A 15864-nucleotide genomic window follows, 5' to 3' on the forward strand; every position below is an offset into this window, starting at 1 on the left:
GACGACACTTTCCGCCTAAACTTGATTTTTGGCAAGGAGGGACTTACTTGAAACTAAAAATACCAGAAAAGCGGAAAGTGTCGTCCCTGATTAGCCTGTGCGGACTTCACAGGCTAATCTGGGACGACACTTTACACACATGCATTAAGCCCAATTTTCTCAGAACAAGACACAAATAATCTATATGGACATTCTTTCCCTACAATTGAATCAAGTCAGAAGTTTCTAACATATATTTTTGCCCTAAGTACCAATTGTTTATTCGCTTTATGTTAGATCATTGGTTTTCTTACAGTAAGTACACTTTGGTTAATTGATCACATATGGCAAAAAATACAAATTATGAAGCAAAATTACCAAAATTCACATACTGATTAACATGTGGGTCGCTCTCTGGAAAAAATTGACTTAATCCTTTACAATGTGTATTCCCATAGAAAGTTAAATCTAATTAAATATCTTTTTTACTAAATTCAAGTTTTAAAGGCTTCATTTCCAACCCTTAGTTACTGATGAGCAGCAAACAGCATAAAACCTGAACAGACTGCAAGTTACTCCCTAGCTGTTTTGGGTTTATGCTGGTTTCAAAAGCCATTTTCACTTTGCTTCTGAGTGGGAAAGGGTTAATGATGTGCGTTAAGTGTTGGCCCAGACTAGCCCTTGCAGCTATCCGCTTTTATGCTTGTTTGTTGTTTTCTTCGATTAAAAAAGTATCTTTTTCGCAAAAATCCAGTTTTGGTGGAAAGTCATTCCCTGATAAGGCTGTGCTGACAGCTCAGGCTAATCTGAGAGGACACGTTAAGCACGTGCATGAAGACAAGTTTTCCCAGAGCCAGACTTACCGGTATTTCTTGTGCATTTCAGATCATAACAAGAATACAGAGTACACTCTGGAGTCGATGCGCATGCTGCAAGGTTACCCTAACCTGAACGACGTTCTAGGCGTTCCAGTGAAATTGAGAGGCTTTCAAGCTAGTAACCCCTTCCACAGGCGCACAGACAAACAAATCAGGGTATCTAGTTTTGTTTACTTTAAACCTATTTATTGAACGCTTCGAATATTTACATGCTATCATGACGTCATTATGAAGTTTACATAAATGGAAAAGTCCAGTTTCTCCATCAGTTTACAGCAGAAATAGAATTTGGATTATGGCTTGTGTTTGCCAACCAATTCGTAGACATCAAAGAATAATCAATATTCTTTAACTTGGATATTTAAAAATTGTGTTTGTTTTTAGTCAACCTTGACATTAAATGTCTATGTCTCATTTATTCTGTTAAGGACATAAACGACACTGGGTGTCTGGATGTAGTCAAACACTGAACGTATTTTTCTTGGTTCACAGGCTATTCTTTATTCTTAAGCCTTAAAATGGGTTGGTGAATACGAGCCCTGGTCTTCTGTATTTTAGACCAAAAAAGGTATTTCAATCTGATAATCGTCAGGTATAAAATGAAAGACAATATCAATGTAGTGTGAATTAGGCCAATAAAATTAGATAACCCAACTGTGTAAGAGAAAACGTAATTACACAGTTATTTCTAGACATGGACACATGTTCAGGTTTATCTTTTCAGATCTATCTGCCAGTGCAAGGTGCCGTGAAGCCAGCCTCGGTCTACAGTTGGTGTTCCCTGCACGACAACACAGATACTGGCAAACAACAGTGAGTTTGAGCTCGTAGCGTGACAAACAAAAAAAAAACATTTAAAGGGGCCTTTTCACAGATTTTGGCATATTTTGAAGTTTGTCATTAAATGCTTTATATTGATAAATGTATACATTGGATCTTAAAAGCTCCAGTAAAAAATCAAGAATCAAATTAAAAAAAGGAAAAAAAGTAGCCAGTACCAGGGCTCGTACCAGTGACCCCCGTAGTCCTGGAATTAGTCTGAAGTAAAAACGCATTAGCCCTCTTGGCTATTCTGCCGGGTATAAGCAGATTAAGTATTTTATACCTTATATAAGCAATCTTCATAGTTTTGTAAATTCAAACGACAACAACAGAATTCTCCAAATTATTCAATTGTTTCGCATTGCAACACTTTATAATTTTTAGGTTTTCAAATCGTCAAAAGATACATGTAATGGCTATATTGGGCTATGGTAAATGTTCAGTAATACTGTCTCCTCACAAATATCATAATTAAAACGAAAATTTGCGAATCTGAAACAACTTTTTTCAATTTTGTCAATTTACCAAACTGTGAAAAGATCCCTTCAACCCTTATATAAGTATTGTTTTAAGGACTTTTCTTACTATATTCAAGTTTTAAAGGCTTCATTTTCAACCCTTAGTTACTAATGAGAAGCAAACAGCATAAAACCTTAACAGACTTCGAGTAACTTGCAGGCTGTTCTGGTTTTATGCAGTTTGTGCATAGCCATCGCTACTTTGGCGCTGATTGGGAAAAGGTTAATACACGTAGTGCAAGTGTCATCCCAGATTAGCCTGCGGGGACTGTACAGGCTAATCAGGCATGACACTTTACGCCTCAACTGGAATTTTACTAAGAAGAGCCATTCTTTAAAGGAAAAATATCATAGAAGCGTAATTGTTGTCCCTGATTAGCCTGTGCAGACTGCATAGGCTAATCTGGGACAACACTATGCACATGCATTAAGCCCTGCTTGCCCTAACTAGCATCATGTAATTGAGGGTTGGAGAACAATAACCAGATACTTGCATACTTTTGTGAGCACCCTACCTTGCATGAGTACATTTTCTTTGGGGCCTGCTCTGATTCTTGGTTTTATAAAGGCTGGCTTAAATGTAGTTACCATTACTTCTGCATATACTTGTCAGATGTAGACACCATACTTACTGATCTATCTCTGAAGAAAACTCAATTATTCCTGTTGAACTTACCTAATGAACAACCTTAAAAGAAATACCGGTCCGCAGTGCAAAAATCAAATTAAGCTCTCTTTTTTGATTGCGAAAATATGTGTTACCAAATGTAATAATTGAAATCATTGTTCTGAAATTGTTCTGATACTTGGTTATAAAGCATATCAAAGCCCTTGTAGTTTTATCTTTTCACTTCAGAACTCCAAATGGAGAACCTGATTAACTTGGTCGAGCTCTGGACTTGCAATCCAATTCTCTAGACTTTCTCGTTTTCTTTAAACCAAAAATACAATAAAAGCTTAGAGTGTCTTCCCTGATTAGTTTGTGCTGACTGCAAAGGCAAATCTGGGGCGACACATACACATATGCATTAAGACCTATTTTCTCAGCGCGAGTCTCATACATATTTCTCCAGATGGCGGGTGGACCGACTCGATCTGCAGACCGATGTGGAAGGTAGCCTTCAACAGTGGACTATATTCCAGCACCCCGAATGCAGGGAAGACCCAGACTTGGTGTTCCAGAGAGCTGAACTCAGTGAAAAGCAGGAAATGAACTCGATTATTTCATCAACCCCAGTACTTGACTCGAGTTCGAAATCAGCATTTGACAAACCAAAGTTGAACCCAAAAAGTTGATGAGTGATAGATTGATGTGAATAATTTTCATTACCGTACTAAATCATGTCTTTAATAAGGCGCATGTTTGTACTACACAAATTTTAATTCAATAAGTTGGTTCGTGTTTTACATGGACAGTGTACACAACCAATTGTGTAATAGTAGTATGGCGACCGATTTGACATTTTACTTTACTAGAAAATTATTTTTTCTATTTTGGCATTTTTGAAATCCGATGGGCATTATAAGGTAATAAATTGTTAAGGTATTTTCAAAACACTTTGTGACAATATTTGTTCCTATTTTTTTTAAGCTCGACTTTTGAACGAAAAGGCCGTGAGTTTTACTTGCTTGGGCATCATTGTTTATGTTTATAACCTGCCTTGTGACTTGTATGTTATGAACTACAAGTTATATTTTTAGTAATTGTTTTTACAAAAGCAACATGAGACACCTTTAATATATAGAATACAATTGTATTTAAAAGGTTAAACACATTAACGCCTTTCAAATAAAATTACACATGTATTTTATCCCATCTTCACTGCGACATTGACAACCCATATAACCCGTATAACAACCCATGTTATAGACTAGCCTCTATCCCATGTTGTTGAATAAACCTGTGGCGTGCACGGACAAATGACGTCATTAATAAACAATCTTTCCTTTTTTTTTGTTTTTGTTTTTTTTTGTCACGTTTGTTTGTTATTTTTCTTGTTTAGTAAAAATGCGATGGGGGAAATAAAATACTAGGATTAGCGTTGAATAAAGAGAAGTTTATGTTGCTCGGCTTGCCAAGGCTCGTGCTCTCGGGGTTCTAAGCCTGGCAACATAAACTTCTCTCTATTCAACGCTATCCTAGTATTCTCTATGTACAACGAACACACTGTCATTGAACATGCTGTCTAATAATACTCTCTTGTTAATATGAGCTTCATTCTGGGAAAACTGGTGGGGGGGGAGGAGGTTTGTGCATGTCTGCACAGGCTGACCAGAGACAGCACTTACCACGTGAAATGTATTTTCGTTTAGAAGAGACTCCCTTTAAAAGAAAATTACAATAAGCAAATTCGTTGAATTTATATCCCCGCCAATATGTTTCTGGACACAAAAGTGTTATATTTGACACTAAAAAAAGCATTTTTTTGAAGATACAAAGGGCCATAACTCTGTTATGTTCAGATGGTGTACACCTCTTCTGCATATATATACTCATACGAAGTTTCAATGAAATACGCCAAAGCTCTTCCAAGATATGGCTCCTGACACAAAAGTGACGGACAGACAGCCAGACAACGCCAAAACAATATCCCTCTGCCTCTGGCGGGGCATATATACTCATACCAAGTTTCAATGAAATCGGCAAAAGCACTTCCAAGATATGGCTGCAGACACAAAAGTGCCTATAGTAAAAAGCATTTTTTCAAGATACAAAGGGCCATAACTCTGTTTTTAACAGATGGTGTACAATGCCATTTGGCGTGCATCGTCCTCTTATGCATATATATACTCATACCAAGTTTCAATAAAATCCCCCAAAGCACTTCCAAGATATTGCTCCTGACACAAAAGTGCCGGACGCACGCACGGACGGACGGACAGCCGGACGGACAACGCCAAAACAATATCCCTTCGCCTCTGGCGGGGGATAATAAAGCCAAAACTTTACGCACATGCAGTTTTCCCAGAAAGAGATTTTTTTGAGATATTAAATAAAGACAAGTCATAAGTGTACATATGATTATCAATTATGTATAATGGAAGCTATAAGTTACAAAGAGAAGTTATAAAAATATGTGTATGAGAAACGATTTTACTGTTTCAGATCACTGTGACCTTGCCCTTTGACCTAGTCACCTAAAAATCAATAGGGATCGTTTGACAGACATGACCAATACTTCAATGAAGTTTCATGATCCTAGGCTTAGCATTCTTGAGTTATCATCCGGAAAACATTTTACTGCTTCTGGTCACTGTGACCTTGAACTTTGACCTGAACATCAATAGTAGTCTGTCGTCATGAGCAATATCCCCATGAACTTTCATGATCCTAACCTTAAGCATTTGTGAGTTATCATACGGAAACCATTTTACTGTTTCAAGTCATTGTGACCTTGACCTTTGACCTAGTGATCTGAAAATTAATAGGGGTAATTTGTCAGTCATGACCAATGTCCCTATGAACTTTCCTGATCCCAGGCTTAAGCGTTCTTGAGTTATCATCCGGAAATAATTTTACTATTTCGAGTCAATGTGACCTTGACCTTTGATCTAGTGACCTGAAAATCAATAGGAACATCTGCCAGTCTTGATCAATGTACCTATGAAGTTTCCTGATCCCAGGCCGAAGCGTTCTTGAGTTATCATCCGGAAACCATTTGGTGGACCGACGGACAGACCGACCGACCAACCAACAGACCTACATGAGCAAAACAATATACCCCCTCTTCTTCGAAAGGGGGCATTAAAATGTTGTAGTGTTATGAAAACAAAATCATTCTCCATTTATAAAATATTTTTATTAAATTTAAAGACAGTGTTTCACCAAATACTACAAGTAATTTGAATTGACCATATCATACGCTGTCACATGTTCGTCTTGGATATAGAATAAACAGATTGGTGTCAGATGTAAGTAATAATAAAATTAAATCTTACAGTAGTAAACATTTACAGTTAATTGGTGATTAAAACTTTCCATTTTAAACTTGCGAAAACACTGCCACACAAACAATATACATCACACATTCAGTCATTTTTAATTATAAATTTTGCCTACTTTGATATATATAAATTAATGCTTATCTAAGTGTTTTGTTTATGCGTAGCTTGTTTAAGATTTTTGACAATATGAACAAGTCAAACGGGTCTGGCAATTCATTTAAAATAAGAAAGCAGCAATTGTAATATATAAATGTATGTATGAGTTATACTACTTATTGCAAATTTTGTACTTCAATACAAAAAAGAGTGTTTCTTATGCACAAAGTAGTTTTTTCCGCTATGCAATATTCAACTTAATGTAAATGTGAAAATTCAATTTCTGATTTTGGTAACCCATGCCACTTTCCACCCCTAGATAAATACAAGGTAAATGTGAAATTGAATTGAACTTTTTTTAAGCAACATAATAATTGCATGATTAACAAACACAGGGTCAATATATAATGTTGAGTTTTGTGTAAAAGACATTTGATAACGTTTTTATAAAATTGTTATGTCTTCAATAATTATTGTTTTAAACAACCATAACTAAATAAGTGTGAATCATAAATTCACTTGGTGCAGTGTTGCACACATTTAATATGAGCAAAAAACAATAATTCTTAGGTGGAATACTGTTCTAACTTGAGTTTAAACAGTGTTCACCCAAATAAAAAAGCAAATAAACTCTGTTTTAGTGGGGAAACTGTTCTAACTTCAATAATGCTTAATATCTCTTTTACAATTTATCATATGTTGCAGTTAAGATATTTTTAAAACAGTATTTCAAAATTAAATTAATTTAAGAAAAAACATATGGCATATCTAAAGAAGCACCATAATACCAAAGTTTTTCTTCTTCCTGAAAACTTTTGTGAAATTGAGTTGGAACAGTGTTGCGCTAAACAGGCGATATAGTCAAAGGTAACGGCACTAACACGTTTGACATTAAATACATGTATAATTGTCATCAACAAAAATAAAATCTTAAAACAACCATGGAAGAAATCTGTACAAAACATCAATTGTTACTCTATGAAACAAAACATTTCTTAAAACAGAACAAATGCTGACAGAGAATAAAATGAAAATGTAAAACCTTCTCTCCTCATTTGCATCCTGTTGTTCATTTTACTTTGCATAACACTCACACAAACATATTGTAAAGCATTACAAATGACAAAAAGTAAGTCACACATTTACATATTCCTCATTTCCAAGATATAGATCAAGATCATAAAAATACACGGATTATATACAATTCAAATGAAAAATAATCATCAAAGCGATTCAGTTGATTCCCTGGAACAGATGGTAGCTTCCTTTCAAAGTGTGTGACAACATAATAAATCATCCAGGGAGAGTTATACAATTAAACATAACACCTTATAAGATATCCTTGATGTCATGATTTTTTTTATGAAAGTTCTTTTTAAACCTATTCATGATCTTACATTATTGGGGAACAAAATAAATCATCCAGGTGAATCATGAGATGAAACAGAACACTTAAAACAAATGTGGTGTTGCGTAGCATTCATGTTGCAAGTACATTTTTTCGAAATGTATGTACAGAATCTTGTGAAACAAAACTATTTTACTTTAAAGACAAGGATGTTTGCATTATATGTTTGACCCACAATGATGGATGATGAGCTCCTATTGTAGCAGACAGACAGTGGGTAATGCAGTCCATCACTCCTGGTAGCAAGAGTTGCCAGCTTCTTCTTGCCTTCACCATCCAGCTGTAGGATATTGCCTGATCCACATCCACAGACCAGCACCTGTCCCAGAGCTGTCACATGTATACCACGCTGATATTTTAAGTCTGGGTTTGTGAAGGTGCAGAGGACTGTACCATCTCTTGCCAGGGTGATGACCTTGTCGTGTGCAGAATTTGTGACAAATATCTTGTCACCTGATGGACTCACTGCACACCTATTTACTGTAAAAGAGATTGGAATCAATGTGGCTAATTATTTACAGGATCATTATGTTCATTAAAACAAGGTAACATCTTATTCACGCCAGCTATTTATTTTAATTAACAGAGTATGATATTTCTTACAATGAATGAATGATTATTTACTGAAACCCCATGACGTACTCATCAATATCATTTTCCAAGTATGTAAATGTACTCACTGACATAGTCAGTGCTTGCTAACATAAATACTGTTATTGAATTATTTAAGATTGTCTCTAAAACCAATACCAACTCATAAACAGTAGAAAATAAGTCAATACAACACTTGGCAAAGGAAGGACATTTGTTGAGTAGGTTTCATTTTCATAGGGTGAAAGTATTATTTCTATTATTTGAAAACATAACTGTATGCAATATGCAAAAGTAACTTAACAATTTGACTTTTATGCAAATATGTAAACAGCATATTTAAATTTCAAAATTCCTTATAATTATTTCAAAATATACCCAGATTTACCCAACATAATATTACCTGGTGTGTCCTCATACAGCTTATTGAGCAGGTCTCCACTCATTGAATACTTGTAAAGTGCAGTACCAGAGGTGATATACAGGTCTTGCTGATTATTAGCAATACCATAACATGGATGTTTAAATTTTAGCTTCCTGCCCTTAACCAGCCGTCCATCATTCATCGAGACAAACTGAGCCCCATGTGTCTTATTGCCAAACACAGAAACAGCTACTTCACTTGGTGTGATAAGACACATGTCCGTTGGACAAGCATTTAAATCACAATGTCCCACAACCTGGTATTGATGATCTAGTAGCTTAACTCTTTTATTTTCATGATCTGCAACAAGGATTTGATCATTTGAGAGAACACAGATGGCTCTTATATCAAATCTCTCCTCTGCATCACTTGGTATGTTCACATTATACTCTGACTTTCCTTGCACATCAAAAACCTTGTTTGGGGCACCAGGCAGAGGCACAGCCTGAGTACATACCACAATCCTGCCCAGACCTGACAATGTAGACAAGTGCTGTTGAAAATCACTGTCAGCCTGGAATGTCAGAGAACTTTCTACCCGAACTAAGTTCTCTATCAGATAAGTTTCAGACTGATTAATTTTTTCCAGACATTTCTTACTTGCAATAAACGAGAGTTCTGCTTTACTCTTATCAACAATGTCATGTATTGCGTCACTGAGTTGTTTCAGTTCAGTTTGAAGCTTGCTGCAATTTTCCGCATTAGTGTTAACCGAAGCTTTCAGACTCATCATCTTATCTTCTAGCTCTTTCAATGTTGTCTTCTCCATCTCGTCTAAAATTATATTTATTTTCTTTCATGATTGACCTATTTCATGTAATTGTTTTTTGTACGAAACCTGCAAAGACTGCGTGTTGGTGTTCCAATAATTCTGAAGTTTCTTCAGTTCTACAAGAACAGTTTGAATCTTTCTTGATAGTTGCTGCAAGTCTGGCAGAGGTCCTTTAACCGACTCAGATATCAGCGCTAATTTAGCACATTGTCTGAAAGGAAAACAATCCATAAATATCAGTATGTGGTTTAAATGACCATGAAATTAAAAAATATGTCCACACTTTGATTATCAGGGTTTTCCTGTTTTCAAAATGCCCTTTTCAGGTAAAATAGTCTTAGCTATGGCATGTATTAATTTAGTTTCAATTTCTAATTTTAATAAACACATACTTGATGTTAGTCACTATTGAAATTTTATTCAAACTATTCACACTATTACAAAACAGTTTTACTTTGCCAATATTGCTCTTATTAATGATAGATTTCAAATGGTCTATTTAGGAAAACAAATAGACCTTGCTTTGTGAAAAAGGGGTTTAATGCATGTTCCTAAAGTGTTGTCCAAGATACTTTCCGCCTAAATTTGATTTTTGCTAAGAAGAGACTTTCCTGAAACGAAAAATATCTTAAAAGCGGAAAGTGTAGTCCCTGATAAGCTTTTGCAGACTGCACAGGCTAATCTGGGACGACCCTTTACGCACATGCATTAAACCCCTTTTCACAGAGAATGGCCAAATTATATTTGAAAGCAAATACATGTCTTAATTACCTGTGATTGACGAAAGCACAATTAGTGCAGCACAGCTGACTGTGGTCATTACAAAACATCTCTAGCCGTTTGTCTTCATGAAGGTCACATTTTTTAATGAAATCCTCCACTTCCTTGGACACCGGCCACTTACTCGTGTCTCCCCTTCCATACGTCACATGTTTTCCAAACAACTGACCATGCAGGTTTATACATTTTGCACAATAAAATTTAAGACAGTTATCACAGTAAACCTCGGCCCACTGGTCAACTTTGTGCTCTAGACACGGTGAACAGCAAAAGTCTTTAAATGAATCAGAGCCTTTACCCAGAGTTGACAGAGAAAACGTAGCCATATTGATCACTTTAATATAACTTTTCTTTAGAAATTACACCACATCAGCTGGTGGCTTAAATCAACTAATTTAATACTTTGGACCGTACGGTTTACTGTTAAACATTTGAGCTATCAGTACTTGACCTCATGTGACACATTATCAACTCATATGAGGGGCATGATATCATATAACATCAAAGTCGGTCACGATCATTCAGAAATTGGCAGTCTAAATTCAAACCTTTTAAAGCATTTTCAAAGTAAAAAGGTGACATTCTAGCACTGTTAAGCATGTTTCATGGCCAATCACTTTTGTAAAACAACTAGTATTTTTCAGACTGCTTAAGACACTATGAAAAATACTACTTTTCATAAAATATATATTTTATAAGACAAATGCTTGCAACAAATCAGTTTACAGAATGACTAGACAAGTTTTGAGTTTCCGCTTATACTCAAACCCTGTATTTTCGCTTGTCGGCTATTCTCGCGGTATATGGTTTATGCCCCCTGGCATTTGTTTACAAACAAACCTGCGCTACCTTCTTTTTAAATCTGAATGAAAATATATCTCGCTACCATGCAATATCAATGTATTCTTACAAATGAATTTGTTTTAAAAGGATGGAAAACATAATTTCAAGCAATAAACTACTAAAATATATATTGTTATGAAAAACTGGACAGTGCATGGAAATAACTGTGATATGTATATATTTGTGTGTCTTAAAATCAAATAATTTAAAACGATATAAAACTTAATTGATTGTTGTTTTTGATGGTATGTCAGATCTTTGTGTATTCATGTTTGATTTAATTTTAGTGGTATCTAACCTATTTCCCCGCGGAATACCGTACACGTAATAATAAATAAGAATAACGGATACTGGTGTTGCATGTGTTATTACTTTGGTTGAAATGTATAGATTTTCGTCATTATAATAAATAATTGTTAAATGAAGTAAAATCAAATGTGATTGTCTATTCAATAATTTATCCGATATATTAATACGGTGTTTACACGCAAATGATAATTCCTTTAGTACCACGAGAATACCGCGTTGCAGGCCAAATGATTGGACTAATGTTTACATTGAAACATTTTCCAACATAACCACTTAGTATATGATAGGCCAAATACTGACATGAAAATGATTTCAATGTGACTGCTCATATGAAAGCAACAAGGGTCTTAGGTCGAAGGGGAGTAATTTACAATCTTTTACAATGAAGTTAGCTAAAAGCTCGGATAAACTATGTTTTCAAAACTGTTAATAGTGAGAATTTAATGTACAGAGGTTCTACTTAGCCAACATTGCTGATCCTGAAAATATAACACGGGTATTACAACTCTATGAGGACCATGTAACGCCATTAGGACATATATTTTCATCATGTTTAAGATCAACTTTAAAATATGCTCCTTCATATAAATGTAATTATTTAATTATTTATCACAGTATGTGTCAAACATTCATTAAACTCGTTTAAATGATGCAAATATTGTTTTACAATTGCAAACATTCTCATGAATTTGCAGTACATCAAAGTATAATGGTAGAACAAAGCTGTATTTTGAAGAGATAATGCAGTGGTTGGCGCAATGCATTCATTTTTAAAATTAAATATTTGTTTCCAAGATATATGAAGTACAATTCTATAAAGACAAAATAAACAATCCTGCGACTACTGTCGCTAATCACAGAAAATAGAGCATGTTTACAATCATTAGTTGTTAAAGTAATGCCTATATTTTTCAGATCAATTGTTTTTTGTGTATGCAGATGTCCAACAAACCAGTAGTATACATTTGGATATTTCCGTCTACAGTTTTGCATGCAGCAATATATCGAATTTGTCAGTTTTCATTCCCAACCCATTCTGTTTTATACATGGTTTTCCATATATCCCGTTAAATAAAATTAATTCATATCGATGATGGAAATAGCATAGTATGTTCAGAATCTGGTTTTCCTGATTTTAAAGCATGTTTGAGCCGAATTCGAGCACTTTCTAAGCATTATGTATGGTTATGATTGATAATGAGCATTTGTTGGCACCTCTGATTGTTTTCAAATAAACCTTCATTTCAAGCACTTTTCAAGTTCAGTGACAACCCTTTCTGTAACCCCATCTGAACTTTTATCATTAGCCCGTTTAAAATGTCCCAAGAACACAAACCAGTTGTTTCTCTTCCAGATGAAGTAGTACAGCTATAAGATGCTGAGCAACAATAATCTGAAGACAATATATGAGAAAAAATGCATATCAGTAATCACTTGTTTTTTTTGTTAAAACGTAATGATTTTTTTTTAAATATTCTTTTCTTGCGAAATGTTTTATTGTGTGTGTTTGATTACTGTTGTAAGGTATGTACTTTATTAAACAAGAAGGCCATGTTCCGTAAGGTGCTCACCTGATACCCAAAGGAACTGAACTATTTTGAAAAGGTGAAGTTCAAAATAACAAGTGTTCCGCGGTCGGAGACATATGCCTTTCCAAACAGGGCTTTGAACTAGTGACCCCAATTTTAATAGTGGTCATCTACCGTCCAAGCCCAATGCACATGTGAAGTATCAAGCCAATCGTTCAATTTGTTGACAAGTTAATGATTGGAAAAAATTTCCACACTTATTGTGACAGTAACCTTGACCTGGTGACCCCAATTTTGATAGGGGTTCGGTTTAAACCCTCAAAGCTTTGCATTGACCATTCCAAGGCAGTGACCCCAAAGAAGTGAAACTCCAGCTGCTGTAGCAGTACTGCATTCTCATTATATACAATTAGTTGGTCCTTTTTTAAGGCAAGTGACCCATATGCCAAACAGTACAAAACAGCACAATGCAAAACAACATAAACACATATGAGAATATGATTATTCATTCATGCAAATGGCGTTGTAAAGAATGATGCAATGGTCACATGGTTTTACATGTGACCCACGCATGTTTAAATGAAGATTATTTATGTGCATGAACAGAAATTGAAAAGTCCAATCTTTGTAATGAATTTTGACATTTCTTGACCGATTTTGTCGAACTTGTTTGCATATCTTACATAAATACAAACACATTTTGACTCATAATCACTTTTTTACGACACGTAACAAAAATGGGAATATATAAATAAGTAAATAGTGTACAGCATGTGTGACAGATATTCTCACTAGATACTTTGCTCAAGCCACATATGATACATGATCACAGAAATACTCAATATCCTACTTTGCTGCAGTATCATATGGCATATGTTGATAACAATTATCGTCATAGTATTCTGCAGTGATATGTGACATACGATGACTGAAAGCCTCAACAAGATGCTATGCTGCAATCACACATGACATAATGATTTTATAACTCCTTAACACGTTAATACCTTGAAGTATCATCTGATGTATAATGACATGATTCATCAACAGGACACCATGCTGCAGTGACATATGACATATAATGACAGGAATCCTCAACACGGTACCATGCTGCAGTGACATAGTATATAATATGATGACATAAATCTACAGCAGAACACCATGCTGCAGTGACATATGACATATGATGACAGGAATCCTCAACGAGATACCGTGCTGAAGTGACATATGATGACAGAAATCCTCAACATGATACTTTACTGCTGTGACATATGGTATATGACGTCAGAAATTCTCAACAGGACACCATGATGCAGTCACATATGAGGATATCATGCTGCAGTAAAATATGACATATGATGACAGTAATACTCAACAAGATACTATGCTGCAGTGACAAGACATATGATGTCAGGAACCTTAAATGGGGTACTATGCTGTAAAATATATTAAAAGCTATGCTCAAAGGGATACTATTTTGCAGTGCCATACGACAAATTAGGTTAGGAATCCTCAAGAGAAGACATGTTTGAAGTTTCAGAGATATATACTTATCGTACTCAAACCTTTCTGCAGTGACAAATGACATATGATGTAAATAACACATGTGCAAATTGTCAAGTGAATACCTGTAGTACAAAAGCAACGATATAAAGATGTTGCATGTTAACTTTAGGCAGAGCATGACTCAGACAAATGGGCAGCAGAATAGCTCAGACTTCTCTGCAAAAAGTCGAGATACAAATTACATAAACACATGTGTTCCCTATTGTTGTTAAGTTGGTTACTGTGAAATTATGGATATAGTGTCGTACAAGCCAAACAAACACCAGTAATTTTCAATCCAGGAAATCGACTGAAAAACTTACACTTTTGATGCAATCAAGCTTAAATTATGTGTTTAAACTAAGGATGTCTAGAATTATGGATATGGATATATGTATACATGTGATGGACGAATGTCATTTATAAAATAAGGCCTTATGGTTATAGAATTAAGCTGGAATGCGAGTCACTTGAACAAATCATGGGCTCTTGCAAAGTATATCACTCCATAGATAAATACATCTTTTCAAAAAAGTCAAGATATCATTATAACACACGTGTTTTTTAAGTCCTAAGCAAGTTTCATTTATGAGTAGATTATAAGTGTTCAAATGGTTCTACTATAGCCAAATACAAAAATGCTCGGCCCAATGGCACCCATGGCTTTCAATGGCCTGGAATTGTATCTCACTAAGGCCGAGACATAATTAGAAACAAATGTTCGGACCAAGTTTAATGAAGATTTTGCGATACATTTGGCCTCAAGAAGGTTCTCGAGCTTTTTCATAATTCTACCAAGTGAGCAAAAATAACAACCCGAAGTGACTGTGTTTCTAACTTGGTTAGGATAATCTTAACACTTTGTATGAAGAACGGGCAATAAATGTAGCTTATAGGGTGATCACAAGCTTTCCCTTTAAATTGACCTTGTTACAATCTTTTTCATTCCACATAATTTAGTTTCAAACGCAATAAGAACTGGGACAAATGTTGTCACCAAGTTTAATGAAGTTTAAAATAAATGAGGCCAATAGACTGTATTTAGGTTTTACTTGCAGTACATATCTACCTAGTTTTTTAGCCTTTGTGAGCCAGTTTGACACTCAATGAAGTTATCAATATAAGGCTGTTCTTACCAAGTTGTATGAAGATAGGGAAATAGATGTTACCTCAAACGTGTCCACAAACTTTTCCTTCAATTTGACCGTTCCAACTACATTTTAAACACATGCAATAGTCTCAGCAAATGACCTCCAGAGTGTTAACAAGGTTTTAGGAAAATATAATATAAAAAAAACTGCCCTAACCAGAAACATTTAGCCAGTAAACATTGTCTACGGTACTTCTTTCAACCAACTCAGCAAATCAGACTTAAGCAAAACTATTGCCTTTTAATAGGAAAAGAATTTTCAAAACATAACGCCAGAA

The 15864-nt window shown here is 35.1% G+C and overlaps 3 protein-coding genes across 10 annotated transcripts in view; 2 read left to right on the forward strand and 1 right to left on the reverse strand.

Annotated features, from left to right (window-relative positions):
* Positions 1 to 3728, forward strand: part of LOC127847683 (uncharacterized) — a 70842-nt gene extending 67114 nt beyond the window's left edge. The window contains exons 2-4 of one of the 2 annotated variants that reach the window (XM_052379753.1): positions 865 to 1013; positions 1582 to 1670; positions 3271 to 3728. In XM_052379753.1, coding sequence (XP_052235713.1) covers positions 865 to 1013; positions 1582 to 1670; positions 3271 to 3493 — 461 coding nt within the window. In that variant the 3' untranslated portion in view covers positions 3494 to 3728. The remainder of the gene's footprint in view (positions 1 to 864; positions 1014 to 1581; positions 1671 to 3270) is intronic. The other variant, XM_052379752.1, reaches the window with a different exon arrangement.
* LOC127847680 (uncharacterized) overlaps positions 1 to 4131 on the forward strand; it is a 391129-nt gene extending 386998 nt beyond the window's left edge. For 2 of the 3 annotated variants that reach the window (XR_008034114.1, XR_008034116.1), the window contains one exon: positions 3963 to 4130. The gene's annotated coding sequence lies outside the window, so the exon portion shown is untranslated. Of the gene's footprint in view, positions 1 to 3962 lie in introns of all 3 variants that reach the window. The other variant, XR_008034117.1, reaches the window with a different exon arrangement.
* LOC127847672 (E3 ubiquitin-protein ligase TRIM33-like) overlaps positions 1 to 15864 on the reverse strand; it is a 414404-nt gene that overhangs the window by 52896 nt on the left and 345644 nt on the right. For 2 of the 5 annotated variants that reach the window (XM_052379725.1, XM_052379724.1), the window contains exon 3: positions 9077 to 9135. The exons of 2 other annotated variants lie outside the window; for them this stretch is intronic. In XM_052379725.1, coding sequence (XP_052235685.1) covers positions 9077 to 9135 — 59 coding nt within the window. Of the gene's footprint in view, positions 1 to 9076; positions 9645 to 10204; positions 10389 to 15864 lie in introns of those variants that run through there. One more of the 5 variants, XM_052379728.1, reaches the window with a different exon arrangement.

The sequence above is a fragment of the Dreissena polymorpha genome, chromosome 10 (genome assembly GCF_020536995.1).
Source record: "Dreissena polymorpha isolate Duluth1 chromosome 10, UMN_Dpol_1.0, whole genome shotgun sequence".
Classification (NCBI taxonomy): domain Eukaryota; kingdom Metazoa; phylum Mollusca; class Bivalvia; order Myida; family Dreissenidae; genus Dreissena; species Dreissena polymorpha.